The sequence below is a fragment of the Salmo salar genome, chromosome ssa27 (assembly GCF_905237065.1).
Source record: "Salmo salar chromosome ssa27, Ssal_v3.1, whole genome shotgun sequence".
Classification (NCBI taxonomy): domain Eukaryota; kingdom Metazoa; phylum Chordata; class Actinopteri; order Salmoniformes; family Salmonidae; genus Salmo; species Salmo salar.
This window is the reverse complement of record NC_059468.1, coordinates 37,743,888-37,764,209: the sequence shown is the minus strand read 5'-3', so window position 1 is coordinate 37,764,209 and position 20,322 is coordinate 37,743,888. Positions and strand designations below refer to the sequence as shown.

At 45.1% G+C, this 20,322-nt stretch overlaps 2 protein-coding genes across 2 annotated transcripts; one reads left to right on the top strand and one right to left on the bottom strand.

Annotated features, from left to right (window-relative positions):
• Positions 1–948: 948 nt before the first annotated feature.
• polr1h (RNA polymerase I subunit H) lies at positions 949–2,906 on the bottom strand (the record flags this gene model as incomplete). Its single annotated transcript, NM_001140927.2, is given in 4 exon segments — positions 949–1,311; positions 1,503–1,612; positions 1,849–1,949; positions 2,783–2,906. Coding segments are annotated over 4 exon segments (354 nt in total). The 3' UTR covers positions 949–1,286.
• Positions 2,907–3,263: 357 nt separating this feature from the next.
• ddx39b (DEAD (Asp-Glu-Ala-Asp) box polypeptide 39B) lies at positions 3,264–19,745 on the top strand. Its single transcript, NM_001139926.1, is given in 11 exon segments — positions 3,264–3,323; positions 6,196–6,407; positions 6,804–6,931; positions 7,329–7,421; positions 7,530–7,713; positions 7,841–7,959; positions 16,369–16,500; positions 17,154–17,263; positions 17,370–17,514; positions 18,766–18,913; positions 19,197–19,745. Coding segments are annotated over 10 exon segments (1,287 nt in total). The 5' UTR covers positions 3,264–3,323; position 6,196; the 3' UTR covers positions 19,214–19,745.
• The last annotated feature ends 577 nt before the right edge of the window (positions 19,746–20,322 follow it).

The window sequence follows — 20,322 nt, the reverse complement described above, 5'->3', positions numbered from 1 at the left end:
ATCATCGTGCTAAATGTGTAGACAGTCTGTGTTCTGCTCCATACGTGTTATAAGTAATAATGCATGGTAATACGCGCATTACAGATGCAATTGTATGTAGCCTAGTGGTTAAAGCGTTGGACTAGTAACTGAAAGGTTGCTGGATCGAATCCCCGAGCTGACAAGGTATAAATATGTCGTTCTGCCCCTGAACAAGGCAGTGTTCACTGTTCCCCGGTAGGCCGTCTTTGTAAATAATAATTTGTTCCGAACTGACTTGCCTAGTTAAATAAAATAAAAAACGTTGTCATATTTTAAAGTACCTTTAATAGGATTGTTAAATGGACTGATCCTGCACATGTAGACAGCCAAACATGTGGCCGGATGGTACAACCGGTCCATGATCTCAGGGCTCAACTCTTGTAGATACTCATGGAGGTTCTTGCATTGCAACTGCACGCACAGCTTCATCTTCTGCAGAGGAGATGATTGGTAGTTGCTCCTCCTTTAGCATAGCTATAGAACGTTAGCCACCTAATGCAAGGAAGAAAGTGTGTTTACACGGGATTTTGTGGTTCAAACAAGCATTTACATCCCCCCCAAAAAAAATTATCAAGGAGAATGTTTTACCTGAGGGTGATCAGAAATGGCCTAAATAATTCCTAGAAATCTATAAAGTCCCAACAAATTCAGCATCTTCCAAGTTTACAAAAAGGTAATTGACGCCATGTTGGATGGCCAGGTGATTCAGACCTGTACAAGGGGAGTCTTCAGATTGGAGCAACTACTTGTGCCGCACTCAACATCACAGTGAATGTAAGTGTAGTATTTTTACTTAAATAAAGACGAACAAAATGATAAATTGTTAATATACACATTTGTAAACATTATGTATGTTGAGGCAAATTCACTGTCATTATCTGACATTGTTGAGAAAAGGTAGAAAGGAGAAAAGCAACCAAACATGTTATAAAGACAAATATTTTAATCACACAAATCACACTTGAAAATCTCTGCAGAAAAACATCAGACATCAGTATTCAAACCTCATTCAAAATGCTGCAGCTGCAATCTAACTGATGCAGCAAAGGCAAGCCATTGAAATGCTTAGCACCCCGGAGCGACTATCCTAAGCATCATTACAAGTAATGAAGAGCAAGGAATAGCATACCAATTGTGCTTTCTCCAATAAGATCTCAAGTTTGCATTACATAGATCAAACACATTCTTGTTTACAGACAAAAGAGAGGAGAAGAGAAGAATATTGATGGCGGTCCAGGGGAATGGGGAAGCATCTCCATCTCTTCTCAGGAGTCCTCTTTCTCCTGATATCTGAATGCATAAATTAAATCATAATAAGTAACATATCCAGTCATAAGTAAACATGTGGACTACATACAGTTTGTGGGGTAAAGTGCTTGTGTGTGTGGTGCAGAACAACATAAAATGGAATAGATTGATGAATCTGGTGGTGAGAACGGCTCAGAATAGCCTTGGTGAATTGGTGTTTGAGTGAGATGTACCTGCAGTGCATACAGGTGAAGAAGACAGTCTGTCCTTCATCTGCAGATCTCATTTGTCTGGTGTGATAAACCATCCCTTCTTTATTGCAGCGAGAGCAACGTCTGTCAATCTAGAATGCAAGAGTTTGAGGAGGTTCTAGAGAACATACATTGATATATAACAGTAGTATTATTACACGCTTATGTTGTGTAGATTTCTAGAGGTTACAGACAGAACATTGCCTAAATGGAGTTTCTTGAGTATTGAACAGAAACATGTTACTCCATGTTTCAATTTGATTTCCCTAGTTTTAAATGGGACCATTGATAATTTATGAACAGGAACTGCATTGCAATGAATTCCTACCACAGCCCCCTTGAGTTCTGAGTCCTCCTCCTCCACAGCAACAGAGGACCCTTCGAGAGGATTAAAGACAACAGAAGACCTGATCTCTTGACCTGAAAATTCTGAAAACGACGACACAAAAACGTAAGTTACATCATGCGTCACATACTTATGAAAATATCAAATTGATAAAGGAAACTGTCTGGTCCCAGATCTGTTTGTGCTCTTGCCAACTCCATTGCTCGTCATTGTCAAGCCAAACATGCTTGGCATGATGATATTTATTTGATTTAACCTTTATTTAACTTGGAAGGTCAGTTAAGAACAAATTCTTATTTGCACCAGTATTTCTACGTGCACATCACCATCTGCTCATCTATCACTCCAGTATTAATTTGATCAATTTTAATTACTTTGCTACTATTGTCTATTTATTGCCTTACCTCCTCACGTCATTTGCACACACTGTATATAGACTCTTTTTTTCTATTGTGTTATTGACTGTATGTTTGTTTATTCCATGTGTAACTCTGTTGTTTATGTCGCACTGCTTTGCTTTATCGTGGCCAGGTCGCAGTTGTAAATGAGAACTTGCTCTCAACTAGCCTACCTGGTTAAATAAAGGTGAAATAAAATAAAATAAAAAATGTACAATGACGGTCTACACCGGCCATACCCGGACAACGCTAGGCCAATTGTGCGCCGCCCTATGGGTCTCCCAATCACGGCCGGTTGTGATACAGCCTGGAATCAAACCGGGGTCTGTTGTGACTCCTCGAGCACTGAGATGCTGTGCCTTAGACCGCTGCGCCACTCGGCAGCCCCCGATGTGACAAGCAATTGGCACTCAGGCTAGTTGTAGCCCCCTTTGGATAACGATTCTGTCTGTTAGTAGGCTACAACATTATTTATAACTGGGACATTTGACTGATGACAACAAACAACCCATCCTCACCGGTGACAGGTAAACTGAATGCACAGCGGGGACAGGAGACTGTGTCCTGCAGCCCAGGTAGAGGCAGTACGTTCCCACACTCAGGACAGAAGTTGGGATCTCCACTGAAACACGACATCACTGGCTATGGGGGGGGGGGGGAGTATTTCAGTGAACAATGTCAGCAACCTTTTGGGGGTTGGCAATAAGATACAGCTAGGTTAGTTAGTCACGTTGCTTGCTAGCTGGCCACTTATTTAGCTAGCCAGTCAACACGTGTTTAGCTAATACTATACTTATTTAAAAAAAAATGTGTACACATCACGAGCTGTCAAACAAAAATGTATCCCGATACCAATTTCAGCGCAGTTCCCAATCTCACCTTCTTTGTAGGTTTTCGAGGTTTTGTTATTTTTGGTGAAAGACTTCCTAGCCAAATGTGCAGGTCGCAGTTCGTGGACGTTCAACGCATGCTCACAGTCGCACGTTGATGACGTTTACAAAAAAAACGATAACTCTCATTTGCAAACGCTTGTAGTTACATTTCTTCACAACGAATAAGGTAAACAATTGCTCACTCGGAATATTTATTTAATATGTATTTATTGTCTGTACATTTTCCATGTTGCACATCGTGTAGAATAGCTAGCTAGAAAGCTTGTCAAGCTTAAGAAGCTAGCTAGCTAGCTAGCTAGACCAGCCAACTCATGGGTCGTGTTTGTTAGCCAGCTAGCCAACCTTTAGTCCTGTTGACACACGTGATAAGCTAACAGCCCTAATTAACAGCGTTAATTACGACTACATTTACTTATTTCATTCCACAACTTGTCATAAATAGAAACGAAGATAACATAAAATTAAACTTGTTTTTCTAACCCTCTCATCATTATCAGCACCATCACCACACAGTTTAGCATCAAATGAAAGTTATGGCCGCGTAACGTTAGCTACACAGATTTGCAGGTGCAGCGAAATGTTTGTTTCTAGCTCCAACAGTGCAGTAATAATACCTAGCAATAAAAAACAAATGCACACATAATCCTAATAAATATCAGGGTCCGGAGTATAGATATGATGTATATAAATATATATACATAGGGGCTCCCGAGTGGCGCAGCGGTCTAAGGCACTGCGTCTCAGTGCAAGAGGCGTCACTACAGACCCTGGTTCCGGCCGTGATTGGGAGTCCCATAGGGCGGCGCACAGTTGTCCGGGTTTGGCCAGGGTAGGCCGTCATTGTACATAGGAATTTGTTAACTGACTTGCCTAGTTAAATAAATTAAACTATATGTGTATGTATATATGTGTGTATGGACAGGATATGAATAGAAAAGGTGTGTACAACAATAGTTATATAGGATGAGCCATGACTACAATACAGTATAAACATATATAGTGCTTCATGCTGTATTTTCTGAAACATGCAGTTAACTATGCATTTCATGGTAAGGTCTAACATTACACCTGTTATATTCGCCACATGTGACATACAATTTGATTTGATGGGCGCATTTCATGTCCACATACAGTGCATTCGGAAAGTATTCAGACCCCTTCCAATTTTCCAAATTTTGTTACGTTACAGCCTTATTCTAAAAGGGATTAAAATAGTATTTTTCCTCATCAATCTGCACACAATAACCCATAATGACAATGTGAAAACAGTTTTTTATACATTTTTGCAAATATATAACAAAAAAATATCTGAAATATTGTATTTACATAAATATTCAGACCCTTTGCTAGGAGACTCGAAATTGAGCTCAAGTGCATCCTGTTTCCCAAGTGGCGCAGCGGTCTAAGGCACTGCATCTCAGTGCGAGAAGCATCACTACAGACCCTGGTTCGATTCCAGGCTGTATCACAACCGGCCGTGATTGGGAGTCCCATAGGGCAGCGCAGAATTGGCCCAGCGTCGTTCGGGTTCGGGTTTTCCTGGGGCAGGCCGTGATTGTAAATAAGAATTGGTTCTTTAACTGACTTGCCTAGTTAAATAAAGGTTAAATAAAATTCCATTGATCATCCTTGAGATGTTTCAACAACTGTATTGCAGTCCACCTGTGGTAAATTCAATTGATTGGACATGATTTGGAAAGGCACACACCTGTCTATATAAGGTCACACAGTTGACAGTGCATGTCAGAGCAAAAACCAAGCCATGAGGTCGAAGGAATTGTCTGTCGAGCTTCGAGACAGGATTGTGTCAAGGCACAGATCTGGGGAAGGGTACCAAAACATTTATTTTGCTGCATTGAAGGTCCCCAAGAACACAGTGGCCTCAAATTCTTAAATGGAAGAAGTTTAGAACCACCAAGACTCTTCCTAGAGCTGGCCGCCCGGCCAAACTGAGCAATCGGGGGAGAAGGGACTTGGTCCAAGAACCCGATGGTCACTCTGACAGAGCTCTAGAGCTCCTCTGTGGAGATGGGAGAACCTTCCAGAAGGACAACCACCTCTGCAGCACTCCACCAATCAGGCCATTATGGTAGAGTGGCCAGATGGAAGCCACTCCTCAGTAAAAGGCACATGACAGCCCGCTTGGAGTTTGCCAAAAGGCCCCTAAAGGACTCTCAGACCATGAGAAACAAGATTCTCTGGTCTGATGAAACCAACATTGAACTCTTTGGCATGAATGCCAAGCGTCACGTCTGGAAGAAACTTGGCACCATCCTTACGGTGAAGCATGGCGGTGACAGAATCATGCTGTGGGGATGTTTTTCAGTGGCAGGGACTGGGAGACTAGTCAGGATTGAGGCAAAGATGAACGAAGTATAGTCCTTGATGAAAACCTGCTCCAGAGCGCTCAGGAACTCAGACTGGAGTGAAGGTTCACCTTCCAACAGGACAACGACCCTAAGCACACAGCCAAGACAACGCAGGAGTGGCTTTGGGACAAGTCTCAATGTCCTTGAGTGGCTCAGCCAGAGCCCGGACTTGAACCCGATCGAACATCTCTGGAGAGAACTGAAAATAGCTGTGCAGCAAAGCTCCGCATCCAACCTGACAGAGCTTGAGAGGATCTGCAGAGAAGAATGGGAGAAACTCCCCAAATACAGATGTGCCAAGCTTGTAGCCTCATACCCAAGAAGACTCGGCTGTAATCGCTGCCAAAGATGCTTCAACAAAGTACTGAGTAAAGGGTCTGAATACTTACGTAAATGTGATATTTCAGTTTATTTTAAATTTCTTAAACCTGTTTTTGCCTTGTCATTATGGGGTATTGTGTGTAGATTGATGAGGGTGGAAAAAAACGATAAAATCAATTTTAGAATAAGGCTGTAAAGTAACAATGTGGAAAGAGTAAAGGGTTCTGAATACTTCCCGAATGCACTGTAGGTTGAAAGTGTCTCCTTGTTATGTACTGACAGGTTGATGGGACGTGCTTATGACTATTTCTCTCTGTCTCTCTGTCTCCCTACCCACCTACCTACCAGGATGACTGAGCAGGATGTGGAGAATGAGCTCTTGGACTACGAGGAGGATGATGTGGTGGGAGATCTATCAGGAGGGGATATTCTGTCCATTAAAAAGGAGCGTGTGAAGGGCTCCTATGTGTCCATCCATTCGTCTGGGTTTAGAGACTTCCTGTTGAAGCCTGAGCTGCTGAGGGCGATCGTGGACTGTGGCTTTGAGCATCCCTCTGAGGGTGAGTAGTACAAGTTAGGTTATAACCAGGGGCTGCACACCACATCACAGAGATCACAGATCTGGGTCGTATTCATTAGTGCACACTGTAGCAAAATGGTTTGCAACGGAAAACGCTTCACACGAAACTGAGGGTTTCTTATTGGTCATGTAGTTCAGGTAAGTCCCTTTCTGTTTCGGCCTGTTTGGTTCCTAGTGAATACATCCCATCTTCAAGACAAAGTGCCACGATTAATCGTGTCAAAGTACTGTATCTACTTTCAAACTATAATCAGGAAGTAATAGCATCATGATTTGGTACATTGTGTTTTTGATTTAGTTGATTCTGAAGTAATTACTATACCATTTATTACCACTAATATTCATTCATCATTTTGTATGACTATTTTCCTTTCAGTTCAACATGAGTGCATCCCTCAGGCGATCCTGGGTATGGATGTGCTGTGCCAGGCTAAGTCTGGTATGGGCAAGACGGCCGTGTTTGTCCTGGCCACCCTACAGCAGCTGGAGCCTGTCACTGGACAAGTAATCTCACTCTCTCTCTCTCGCCCTCACTCTCACTCTCTCGCCCTCCCTCTCACTCTCACTCTCACCCTCCCTCCCTCTCGCTCTCTCTCTCTCACCCTCCCTACCTCTCTCTCTCTCTCTCTCTCTCTCTGTATCACACTCCCTCTCACTCACTCTCTCTCTCACCCTCCCTCTCATTTGCTTTCTCACCCTCCCTCCCTCCCACTCTCTCTCTCCCTTTCTCCTCTCTTTTTCTCTTCTCTCTCTCCGCCTCTGTCAGTCTGTCACTCGTTGTCTTCTGGACTGTTTATAGAGCTAGCGTTGTTGTTGTTGTCGTGGTCCATCAATCTGTGAAGTACTAAGCTTTCTAATGCATTAAACTACCCACCCTGGCCACCCTTCTCTCTTTGTTTAGGTGTCAGTGCTGGTGATGTGCCACACCCGAGAGCTGGCGTTTCAGATCAGCAAGGAGTATGAGAGATTCTCCAAGTACATGCCGACTATCAAGGTACATAAATGCTATTGCCACCCTGACCCTCTTAACCTCCAGTCTGGATAATAACGACACAGTTCACAGTTCTTCCACTGCTGGTTTTCTCCCCATCTCTCCCACCAGGTGGCAGTGTTCTTTGGTGGCCTGTCTATAAAGAAGGATGAGGAGGTGTTGAAGAAGGAGTGTCCCCATGTGGTGGTGGGGACGCCGGGGCGAATCCTGGCCCTGATCCGCAACAAGACCCTCAACCTGCGACACATCAAACACTTCATCCTGGACGAGTGTGACAAAATGTTAGAACAACTTGGTGAGTCTGAATCATTGAAGATTGGACAGCACAACACTACAGATGAATCATCTACTCTTATTTACATTCTAGGAGATCTAACGACATTTACAAACAAAAAAACAAAACCCCTCCCTTTCTCCCTCAGACATGCGCAGAGACGTCCAGGAGATATTCCGTCTGACCCCCCATGAGAAACAGGTCATGATGTTCAGCGCCACCCTGAGCAAAGAGATTCGCCCCGTCTGCCGAAAGTTCATGCAAGATGTAATTACACCTCCTCTCCTCCTGCGTCCACCACGCCTCTCCTTCCTCCACACCTCCACCCATCCCCTGCTCTGGCTTGCCTGGCGGAAACGGGGGTAAAGGGGGGTGGAGGAGTAAGCCCACGGCCCCCTGAGTCTGAAATGAGAGAGGCAGCGATGTCTTTCTAGACGCTGATCAGTCCCACCTCTATAAGGGAAGTGACAGCCCACTGACATAGGAAGGCCTTAGTTCTATGCGGCTGGCCTATGCTTGGTCACTAACTCGGTACAGTAACACTTTACGCTAGTAGTGCAGTGGCTCACCTTTCACCAGAATGTCATGGAGTTAATTAATGGAGTCTCCTTTATAGACTAGCTTGTGCTGTTCCAACTGAAATGTACGCAGTCTTTCTTCTTCATGAAGTTTAACACGGTCATCCATGTGCAAATAGGTCCAGTTTCCAGTCTGTACGTTACGAATCTGACCTCCCTGATGTCACTATGCTGCCCAGCCTATGCAGCGTTTGTTTAACGATGCTTTCGTACCAAAAGCAAGTTAAATAATCTTGTAATCTAGCCAAGCAAAAACAATTTGTCTCGACTAACTTTTCACCTTTTATTTATGAAGGGAACTGTTTTCCCAGGTTGGCATGAGTGTGTACGCTCTGCTCTAAGCTCGTAAAACCCCCCGGTTCACTGCCCTGTAGTTGAGAGTAGAGGTCGACCGATTTATGATTTTTCAACGCCAATACCGATTACTGGAGGACCAAAAAAAGCCGCTACCGATTAATCGGCAGTTTTTTAAAATTGTTACTTTTTTTTCTTTCTTTATTTGTAATAATGACAATTACAACAATACTGAATGAACACTTATTTTAACTTAATATAATACATCAATAAAATCAATTTAGCCTGAAATAAATTATGAAACATGTTCAATTTGGTTTAAATAATGCAAAAACACAGTGTTGGAGAAGAAAGTAAAAGTGCAATATGTGCTATGTAAAAAAGCTAACGTTTAAGTTCCTTGCTCAGAACATGAGAACATATGAAAGCTGGTGGTTCCTTTTAACATGAGTCTTCAACATTCCCAGGTAAGAAGTTTTAGGTTGTAGTTTTTATAGGAATTATAGGACTATTTCTCTCTATACCGTTTGTATTTCATATACCTATGACTATTGGATGTTCTTATAGGCACTTTAGTATTGCCAGTGTAACAGTATAGCTTCCGTCCCTCTCCTCGCTCCTACCTGGGCTTGAACCAGGAACACATCGACAACAGCCACCCTCGAAGCAGCGTTACCCATGTAGAGCAAGGGGAACAACCACTCCCAAGTCTCAGAGCGAGTGACGTTTGAAACGCTATTAACGCGCACCCCACTAACTAGCTAGCCATTTCACATCGGTTACACCAGCCTAATCTCGGGGGTTGATAGGCTTGAAGTCATAAACAGCTCAATGCTTGAAGAATTGCGAAGAGCTGCTGGCAAAACGCACAAAGGTGCTGTTTGAATGAATGCTTACGAGCGTGCTGCTGCCTACCATCGCTCAGTCAGACTGCTCTATCAAATATCAAATCATAGACTTAATTATAACATAATAACACACAGAAATACGAGCCTTAGGTCATTAATATGGTCGAATCCGGAAACTATCATTTCGAAAACTAAACGTTTATTATTTCAGTGAAATACGGAACCGTTCCGTATTTTATCTAACGGGTGGCATCCCTAAGTCTAAATATTCCTGTTACATTGCACAACCTTCAATGTTACGTCATAATTATGTACAATTCTGGCAAATTAATTACGGCCTTTGTTAGGAATAAATGGACTTCACACAGTTCGTAATGAGCCAGGCGGCCCAAACTGCTGCATATACCCTGACTGCTTGCACGGAACGCAAGAGAAGTGACACAAATTCATGTTAGCAGGCAATATTAACTAAATATGCAGGTTTAAAAATATCTACATGTGTATTGATTTTAAGAAAGGCATTGATGTTTATGGTTAGGTACATTGGTGCAACAACAGTGCTTTTTTCGCAAATGCACTTGTTAAATCACCCGTTTGGCGAAGTCGGCTGTGATTCAATGAGAAATTAACAGGCACCGCATCGATTATATGCAACGCAGGACACGTTAGATAAACTAGTAATATCATCAACCATGTGTAGTTAACTAGTGATTATGTTAAGATTGATCGTTTTTTATAAGATAAGTTTAATGCTAGCTAGCAACTTACCTTGGCTTCTTGCTGCCCTCGCGTAACAGGTAGTCAGCCTGCCATGTAAGGCAGGTGGTTAGAGCGTTGGACTAGTAACCGGAAGGTTGCAAAAACGAATCCCCGAATCCCCCCTGAACAAGGCAGTTAACCCCCGTTCCTAGGCCGTCATTGAAAATAAGAATGTGTTCTTAATCTGACTTGCCTAGTTAAATAAAGGTGTCAAGAAATCGGCAAATCGGTGGCCAAAAATACAGATTACCGATTGTTATGAAAACTTAAAATCGGACCTAATTAATCGGCCATTCCGATTAATCGGTCGACCTCTAGTTGAGAGCGAGAGGGCTCTCCCTGGACCTGTAACCACTCATTTGGCAAACGACGGGTACAATTGTCAGAGGAGAGAGAGGGAGCCTAATTAAATGTAAAGACGAAGTATCCCAAAGAACCTCAGTCAAACAAATAACACAAGCATAGAGAAATGAGGAGGAAGACTGACGAGCCAAGCTCTGGAGAGTGAAAGAAGGGGACGCCGCCTGGCTCTCTGGGTCGCTGTAGTTCATTATGTGGACGTTGCCTGGCTCTCTGGGTCGCTGTAGTTCATTATGTGGACGCCGCCTGGCTCTCTGGGTCGCTGTAGTTTATTATGTGGACGTGCCTGGCTCTCTGGGTCGCTGTAGTTCATTATGTGGACGCCGCCTGGCTCTCTGGGTCGCTGTAGTTCATTATGTGGACGTTGCCTGGCTCTCTGGGTCGCTGTAGTTCATTATGTGGACGCCGCCTGGCTCTCTGGGTCGCTGTAGTTCATTATGTGGACGCCGCCTGGCTCTCTGGGTCGCTGTAGTTCATTATGTGGACGCCGCCTGGCTCTCTGGGTCGCTGTAGTTCATTATGTGGACGCCTTGGTTCTCTGGGTCGCTGTAGTTCATTAGTTTCCTAACAAAGCGGAAAGAAAGCGCAGTGAAATTGCCTAGGTCCGCTGAGCCGAGCAAAAATGTCCCCATTACCTCTGTCAGCCAGTTTGCTTTTAAATGGAATTGAAGTAACTGGCTGGAGATGGACTATTAACCCTGTAGAACATGACGCCCGTTTCACGAGGGGAAATGGCCGCTATTCTGTCCGTAAGCTGTTACCCAAGCATCAGGACGCCTTGGTAATAAATCACAGACGTGAACCTTGTCTAACCCACTGCCCAGACAGAGGGAGTGACCACCCACTGTCAGAGGGAGTGACCACCCACTGTCAGAGGGAGTGACCACCCACTGTCAGAGGGAGTGACCACCCACTGTCAGAGGGAGTGACCACCCACTGTCAGAGGGAGTGACCACCCACTGTCTGAGGGAGTGACCACCCACTGTCTGAGGGAGTGACCACCCACTGTCCGGACTGAGGGAGTGACCACCCACTGCCCGGACTGAGGGAGTGACCACCCACTGCCCGGACGTGAAGAAAGGGGGGAGAGAGAGGGAGTTGGAGGTAATGGTAGGGAGGTAATGTGGATGGAAGAGAGAAAAGAGGAGGGAGAGGTGACGGTACACAGAGCTGTCTGGTGTTGACGTGAATCTAGACGGTACACAGAGCTGTCTGGTGTTGACGTGAATCTAGACGGTATACAGAGCTGTCTGGTGTTGACGTGAATCTAGACGGTATACAGAGCTGTCTGGTGTTGACGTGAATCTAGACGGTACACAGAGCTGTCTGGTGTTGACGTGAATCTAGACGGTATACAGAGCTGTCTGGTGTTGACGTGAATCTACACGGTATACAGAGCTGTCTGGTGTTGACGTGAATCTACACGGTATACAGAGCTGTCTGGTGTTGACGTGAATCTACACGGTACACAGAGCTGTCTGGTGTTGACGTGAATCTAGACGGTACACAGAGCTGTCTGGTGTTGACGTGAATCTACATGGTACACAGAGCTGTCTGGTGTTGACGTGAATCTAGACGGTATACAGAGCTGTCTGGTGTTGACGTGAATCTAGACGGTACACAGAGCTGTCTGGTGTTGACGTGAATCTAGACGGTACACAGAGCTGTCTGGTGTTGACGTGAATCTAGACGGTACACAGAGCTGTCTGGTGTTGACGTGAATCTAGACGGTACACAGAGCTGTCTGGTGTTGACGTGAATCTAGACGGTACACAGAGCTGTCTGGTGTTGACGTGAATCTAGACGGTACACAGAGCTGTCTGGTGTTGACGTGAATCTAGACGGTATACAGAGCTGTCTGGTGTTGACGTGAATCTAGACGGTACACAGAGCTGTCTGGTGTTGACGTGAATCTAGACGGTACACAGAGCTGTCTGGTGTTGACGTGAATCTAGACGGTACACAGAGCTGTCTGGTGTTGACGTGAATCTAGACGGTATACAGAGCTGTCTGGTGTTGACGTGAATCTAGACGGTATACAGAGCTGTCTGGTGTTGACGTGAATCTACATGGTACACAGAGCTGTCTGGTGTTGACGTGAATCTAGACGGTATACAGAGCTGTCTGGTGTTGACGTGAATCTAGACGGTATACAGAGCTGTCTGGTGTTGACGTGAATCTAGACGGTATACAGAGCTGTCTGGTGTTGACGTGAATCTAGACGGTATACAGAGCTGTCTGGTGTTGACGTGAATCTAGACGGTACACAGAGCTGTCTGGTGTTGACGTGAATCTAGACGGTACACAGAGCTGTCTGGTGTTGACGTGAATCTAGACGGTATACAGAGCTGTCTGGTGTTGACGTGAATCTAGACGGTATACAGAGCTGTCTGGTGTTGACGTGAATCTAGACGGTATACAGAGCTGTCTGGTGTTAACGTGAATCTAGACAGTACACAGAGCTGCCATGAATCTACAATCGATGAGGTAACTCTGAAATACTTGAAGAGGTAGCTAAGGGTAGAAGAGCCCTGTGGTCATATGAAAAATAGACTATGAACAGAAAAGAGAAGACAATCCAGCTAAAACCCTTCGCCTGGTAACAGGGCGACTAGGATTGAGAGGACACACTGGGTGAATGTTAGATGACAGTGATTGAGAGGACAGACTGGGTGAAATGTTAGATGACAGTGATTGAGAGGACAGACTGAGTGAATGTTAGATGACAGTGATTGAGAGGACACACTGGGTGAAATGTTAGATGACAGTGATTGAGAGGACAGACTGAGTGAATGTTAGATGACAGTGATTGAGAGGACAGACTGAGTGAATGTTAGATGACAGTGATTGAGAGGACAGACTGAGTGAATGTTAGATGACAGTGATTGAGAGGACAGACTGGGTGAATGTTAGATGACAGTGATTGAGAGGACACACTGGGTGAAATGTTAGATGACAGTGATTGAGAGGACAGACTGAGTGAATGTTAGATGACAGTGATTGAGAGGACAGACTGGGTGAATGTTAGATGACAGTGATTGAGAGGACAGACTGGGTGAATGTTAGATGACAGTGATTGAGAGGACAGACTGGGTGAATGTTAGATGACAGTGATTGAGAGGACAGACTGGGTGAATGTTAGATGACAGTGATTGAGAGGACAGACTGGGTGAATGTTAGATGACAGTGATTGAGAGGACAGACTGGGTGAATGTTAGATGACAGTGATTGAGAGGACAGACTGGGTGAATGTTAGATGACAGTGATTGAGAGGACAGACTGGGTGAATGTTAGATGACAGTGATTGAGAGGACAGACTGGGTGAATGTTAGATGACAGTGATTGAGAGGACAGACTGAGTGAATGTTAGATGACAGTGATTGAGAGGACAGACTGGGTGAATGTTAGATGACAGTGATTGAGAGGACAGACTGGGTGAATGTTAGATGACAGTGATTGAGAGGACAGACTGGGTGGATGTTAGATGACAGTGATTGAGAGGACAGACTGGGTGAATGTTAGATGACAGTGATTGAGAGGACAGACTGGGTGAATGTTAGATGACAGTGATTGAGAGGACAGACTGAGTGCATGTTAGATGACAGTGATTGAGAGGACAGACTGGGTTAATGTTAGATGACAGTGATTGAGAGGACACACAGTGAACGTTAGATGACAGTGATTGAGAGGACAGAGTGAGTGAATGTTAGATGACAGTGATTGAGAGGACAGAGTGAATGTTAGATGACATATTAAATGTCATTGATATAATTGGATTGATGAGTTATTCATCTGTGATGTACATCCTCACAGTAAATGATGTCCCTGATTGATCGTGTAGAACATCTAATGGACAGACTGTTTCCTCATTGTTTAGTTAGACACAGCTGCTGCCAGGGAGACCGAGTCAAAGTGGTGTGTAGATGATTGTGTTGTGAAGATGAATCGATCTCACGTCAAGCGGAGCAGCCGTAGTTATTCCAATGCGGGCCAGGCTTTTTGTTTTAATGGACATTACAGCATTAATGTATTACTTGTGGTTACGGTTTACAATAACTTGCCATTTCATCTGATCACTATGCCTTTTCGTTTGACATTTGTTTGTTTTTTGCAAGGGTTGTGTGGATAGTAGTGACTAGTGAGGGTGAGCGATGTCCGTCTGTATGTTTGTTGCATCGTATGTGAATTGGTGTCCTGTGTGTGTGGTGCGCGCTCGCCTGTGTCTGTCTGTCTGTCTGTTGCATCAGTATGTGAATTGGTGTCCTGTGTGTGTGGCGCTCGCTCGCCTGTCTGTGTCTGTCTGTCTGTCTGTCTGTCTGTCTGTCTGTCTGTCTGTCTGTCTGGGGGTATGTGGGTCTGTCTGGGGGTATGTGGGTCTGTCTGTCTGTCTGGGGGTATGTGGGTCTGTGGGTCTGTCTGGGGGTATGTGGGTCTGTCTGTCTGTCTGGGGTATGTGGGTATGTGGGTCTGTCTGGGGGTATGTGGGTATGTGGGTCTGTCTGGGGGTATGTGGGTCTGTCTGTCTGTCTGGGGGTATGTGCGGGGTATGTGGGTCTGTCTGGGGGTATGTGGGTCTGTCTGTCTGTCTGGGGCTATGTGGGTCTGTCTGGGGGTATGTGGGTCTGTCTGGGGTATGTGGGTATGTGGGTCTGTCTGGGGGTATGTGGGTCTGTCTGTCTGTCTGGGGGTATTGGTCTGTCTGGGGGTATGTGGGTCTGTCTGGGGGTATGTGGGTATGTGGGTCTGTCTGGGGGTATGTGGGTATGTGGGTCTGTCTGGGGGTATGTGGGTCTGTCTGGGGGTATGTGGGTCTGTCTGTCTGTCTGTCTGGGGGTATGTGGGTATGTGGGTCTGTCTGGGGGTATGTGGGTATGTCTGGGGGTATGTGGGTCTGTCTGGGGGTATGTGGGTATGTGGGTCTGTCTGGGGGTATGGGGGTATGTGGGTCTGTCTGGGGGTATGTGGGTATGTCTGGGGGTATGTGGGTCTGTCTGGGGTATGTGGGTCTGTCTGTCTGTCTGGGGGTATGTGGGTATGTGGGTCTGTCTGGGGGTATGTGGGTATGTCTGGGGGTATGTGGGTCTGTCTGGGGGTATGTGGGTATGTGGGTCTGTCTGGGGGTATGTGGGTATGTGGGTCTGTCTGGGGGTATGTGGGTCTGTCTGGGGGTATGTGGGTATGTGGGTCTGTCTGGGGGTATGTGGGTGTGAACGTCAATCCTTTGGTGTCCCTCTAACTCCCCATCCCCTCTCTCTCTATTTCCCTGGATTTCAAGTCTCTCTGATTCACCTCTTCCTGGTCACTTTAACCACTGCTCTCTGGGAACCTTTTCACTTCCTGTTTACTTTCCCTTCCCTCTCCTGAACGTGTATCAATCTACCGTATTACTATATGTACATACAACTCCTCTGTCCCTCACAAACCTGTCCCTCACAAACCTGGAACAACCATTCAAAACCCTTCACAACATGTCAAATACTCTGTCAACCCCCCCTGTTAACTCTCCTCAAACCCCCCCCTTTCCTCCAACCAACCCAACCCCCCCCGTTAACTCTCCTCAAACACCCCCCCTTTCCTCCAACCAACCCAACCCCCCCCATTAACTCTCCTCACCCCCCCCCCCGTTAACTCTCCTCACCTCCCCCATTAACTCTCCTCAAACATTCCCCCCTTTCCTCCTATCAACCCAACCCCCCGTTAACTCTCCTCACCCCCCCCGTTAACTCTCTCATGTGCCTCATTCCCCTACCTTCCCTCCACACGCCTCACCCCTCCACTCTCCCTCTCCAACCCTCCTTCCCTCACCCTAACCCTGTCCCACCGCTTGCTCCACCCAGCCGATGGAAATCTTTGTTGATGATGAGACCAAGCTGACTCTCCACGGGCTGCAGCAGTACTACGTCAAACTGAAGGACAATGAGAAGAATAGGAAGCTCTTTGATCTCCTCGACGTGCTGGAATTCAACCAGGTACTGGAATGAATTATGATGTTAAACCAGGTACTGGAATGAATTATGATGTTAAACCAGGTACTGGAATGAATTATGATGTTAAACCAGGTACTGGAATGAATTATGATGTTAAACCAGATACTGGAATGAATTATGATGTTAAACCAGATACTGGAATGAATTATGATATTCCACAGAGGCACATTGGCAGGAGAAACAGGAACAAAGTAATTGCTAGCTGGGCAAGTTTTTGTATGTAAATAGTGTGTGTAGTCAATGTCTTAGTTCAACCTGGTACTGTGTTTCGTGTTCCACCGTGGTACATAATGGCAGGACATTCAGGGAAAGCAAAAAACGCTGACTAGACAAGTCAAATTTTGAATATAAAAATGCAAATGACTGTAGTCAAATGTAGTGTTGTGATGTCCGTGCAGCGCTGTGTTGGTCTGGCCCAGTGTGTGGTGTGTTGGTCTGGCCCAGTGTGTGTGTGTAGTGATATTATGTGTTATTATAGGTGGTGATCTTTGTGAAGTCCGTTCAGCGCTGTGTTGGTCTGGCCCAGTGTGTGGTGTGATGGTCTGGCCCAGTGTGTGGTGTGTTGGTCTGGCCCAGTGTGTGGTGTGTTGGTCTGGCCCAGTGTGTGTGTGTAGTGATATTATGTGTTATTATAGGTGGTGATCTTTGTGAAGTCCGTTCAGCGCTGTGTTGCTCTGGCCCAGCTGTTGGTTGAGCAGAACTTCCCGGCTATTGCCATCCACCGCGGGATGCCTCAGGAGGAACGGTACGTAGATGGTTGGTGTGTGGTTCTGTTTTGTCTGTATTATATTCAACATGAATACTATCTAAACTAATTCCACCCCCTCTTTCTCCCCGATGTCCTTCCCCAGTCTCTCTCGTTACCAACAATTTAAAGACTTCCAGAGACGTATCCTGGTGGCAACCAACCTGTTTGGCAGAGGGATGGATATCGAGAGGGTCAACATCGCCTTCAACTACGACATGCCAGAAGACTCTGACACGTACCTGCACAGGGTAAGTCCCGTAGACTATTAACCTAGCGTCCCACCTCAACAACAGCCAGTGAAATTGCAGGGCGCCTAATTCAAAACAACAGAAATCCCATAATTAAAATTCCTCAAACATACAAGTATTATACACCATTTTAAAGATAAACTTCTTGTTAATCCAACCACAGTGTCCGATTTCAAAAAGGCTTTACGGAGAAAGCACACCATGCGATTATGTTAGGTCAGCGCCTAGTCACAGAAAACCATACAGCCATTTTCCAGCCAAGGATAGGGCTCACAAAAGTCAGAAATAGCGTTAAAATTAATCATTTACCTTTGATCTTCATCTGGTGGCACTCCCAGGTCTCCATGTTAGACAATAAATGTTTGTTTTGTTCGATAATGTCCCTCTTTATGTCCAAAAACCTTGGTGCATTTAGTTCAGTAATCCAAAGGCACAATGCGCACTCTCAACATCAAGATGAAAAGTCAAAAAAGTACAATAAAAGTTCGTAGAAACATGTCAAACGATGTTTATAATCAATCCTCAGGTTGTTTTTGTAATAAATAATCGATCATATTTCAACCGGACAATAGCTTCGTCAATAGAAAAGGAGAAACAAGAAAGGCACGCTCCCGGTCACACGCAGGACTCAAGTCTGGAAATGTCCACTGTCCTCTCATTGAAAGTGCTGTATCTCCCTCATTTTTCAGAGTAAAAGCCTGAAACAATGCCTAAAGACTGGCCACATGTAGAAGAAGCCATAGAGATCATGAACTGATGATCATACTTTGTATGGTGGATAGGCTTTCAATGAAAAAACAGCCTTTCAAAATAATAGTACTTCCTGGATGGATTTTCCTCAGGTTTTCGCCTGCCATATCAGTTCTGTTAAACTCAGACATTATTTTAACAATTTTGGAAACTTTCGAGTTTTTTTTCTATCCAAATCTACTAATTATATGCATATCCTAGCTTCTGGGCCTGAGTAGCAGGCAGTTTTAATTTGGGCACGCTTTTCATCCAAAATTCCCGAATTCTGCCCCCTACCCTAAAGACTGTCCCGTAGACTATTAAAGACTGTCTACGACTCATGACGTGATGTAGATGAGTAATTCTGAGCCTCGCCTTGCTCAGCTGTATCCCCTCAAACACGCTGATACAGGTTGTTTTGTTAAAGCCTCGTCTGTCCGTCTTACCAGTAGCAGCATCATTATAAGGTTACTTCGTTATAAAGCAGTTTTTTAAGTTGTTTGTGTGCGTCTTACTCATCAGGTTGCCAGGGCGGGCAGGTTTGGCACCAAAGGCCTGGCCATCACATTTGTGTCTGATGAGACGGATGCCCGTACACTTAACGACGTCCAGGACCGATTCGAGGTGAACATCAGTGAGCTGCCCGACGAGATCGACATCTCATCTTACAGTAAGTGCTGCTTAGTTCCAAATCAGCCTTGGTTATCAGTGGATCTAGAATATTTTATTTCTTTATCCTTTATTTAACTAGTCAGCTCGGGGATTCGATCCAGCAACCTTTCGGTTACTGGCCCAACGCTCTAACCACTAGACTACCTGTCGCAGTAATCTGTTAACTTATTAGGAAATGGATTATGTTAGAAACATCTGTATTTTATCAGTGGAGTATAGAAGATTATCAAGTGAAATGTTTTTCCTTTAAACTTGTCCTGTTTTACCTCCTGTCTTCTCAGTTGAACCAACCCGGTAAAGAAGACGAGATCTGTTACCCAGCAGACATTGCATCAGAATTGTGACTTATATTTGACCTTTTAACACTGATAACTAAGGTCAAATCAACTATTATCCAATCAAACAGTACAATAGAGTAAGAATGATTTCTTTAATCTGCTGGCATTCATTCATTTGCCCACTAGAATGAATAAATTAGGACTACTGTGGAATAGCACCTTCTGTGGATAGAAAGGTTTGGTTACATTGTCAGGCCTTTTCCCATGCCATTTGTTTAATGATGTTAATATTGTTTGGTTGTATTTATAAAGACTAGGTAGCTGTCACTGAATATTTGAGTTATTTATTTTTTTAGAATTTTATTTTACCTCTGTCATTTGGATTGTGAATGCTGCATTTTATAGCCTGTGAAAATAGTCGACCAGTTACCAAGCGGTAGTTTCTAGTGTGAAGGACAGGAAGAGGATGTTACATGGAAGGACTTGTAGAGAGACTCTAAACAAGCGCTATTCTGCGCTCAGTGTGGATTCATAAATATGTTTGACTCTCTATACAGACTTGCTGCTTCTTCTTGTCTCAACAGCTAATCTTGTCCTGTCATTGTCTGTGTTGAGGTGTATGCCACAGTCAGAAAATATACCGATGGACAAACTACCTGCCAAGGCTTACAACTGACTGAATATAGAAACAGCCTCATCTGCCTCATGACAGACCAGACTGTCACGCTGGCCGCTACACATTAGACCAGACTGTCACGCCACGCTGGCCGCTACACGTTAGACCAGACTGTCACGCCGGCCGCTACACGTTAGACCAGACTGTCACGCTGGCCGCTACACGTTAGACCAGACTGTCACGCTGGCCGCTACACGTTAGACCAGACTGTCACGCTGGCCGCTACACGTTAGACCAGACTGTCACGCTGGCCGCTACACGTTAGACCAGACTGTCACGCTGGCCGCTACACGTTAGACCAGACTGTCACGCTGGCCGCTCACGTTAGACCAGACTGTCACGCTGGCCGCTACACGTTAGACCAGACTGTCACGCTGGCCGCTACACGTTAGACCAGACTGTCACGCTGGCCGCTACACGTTAGACCAGACTGTCACGCTGGCCGCTACACGT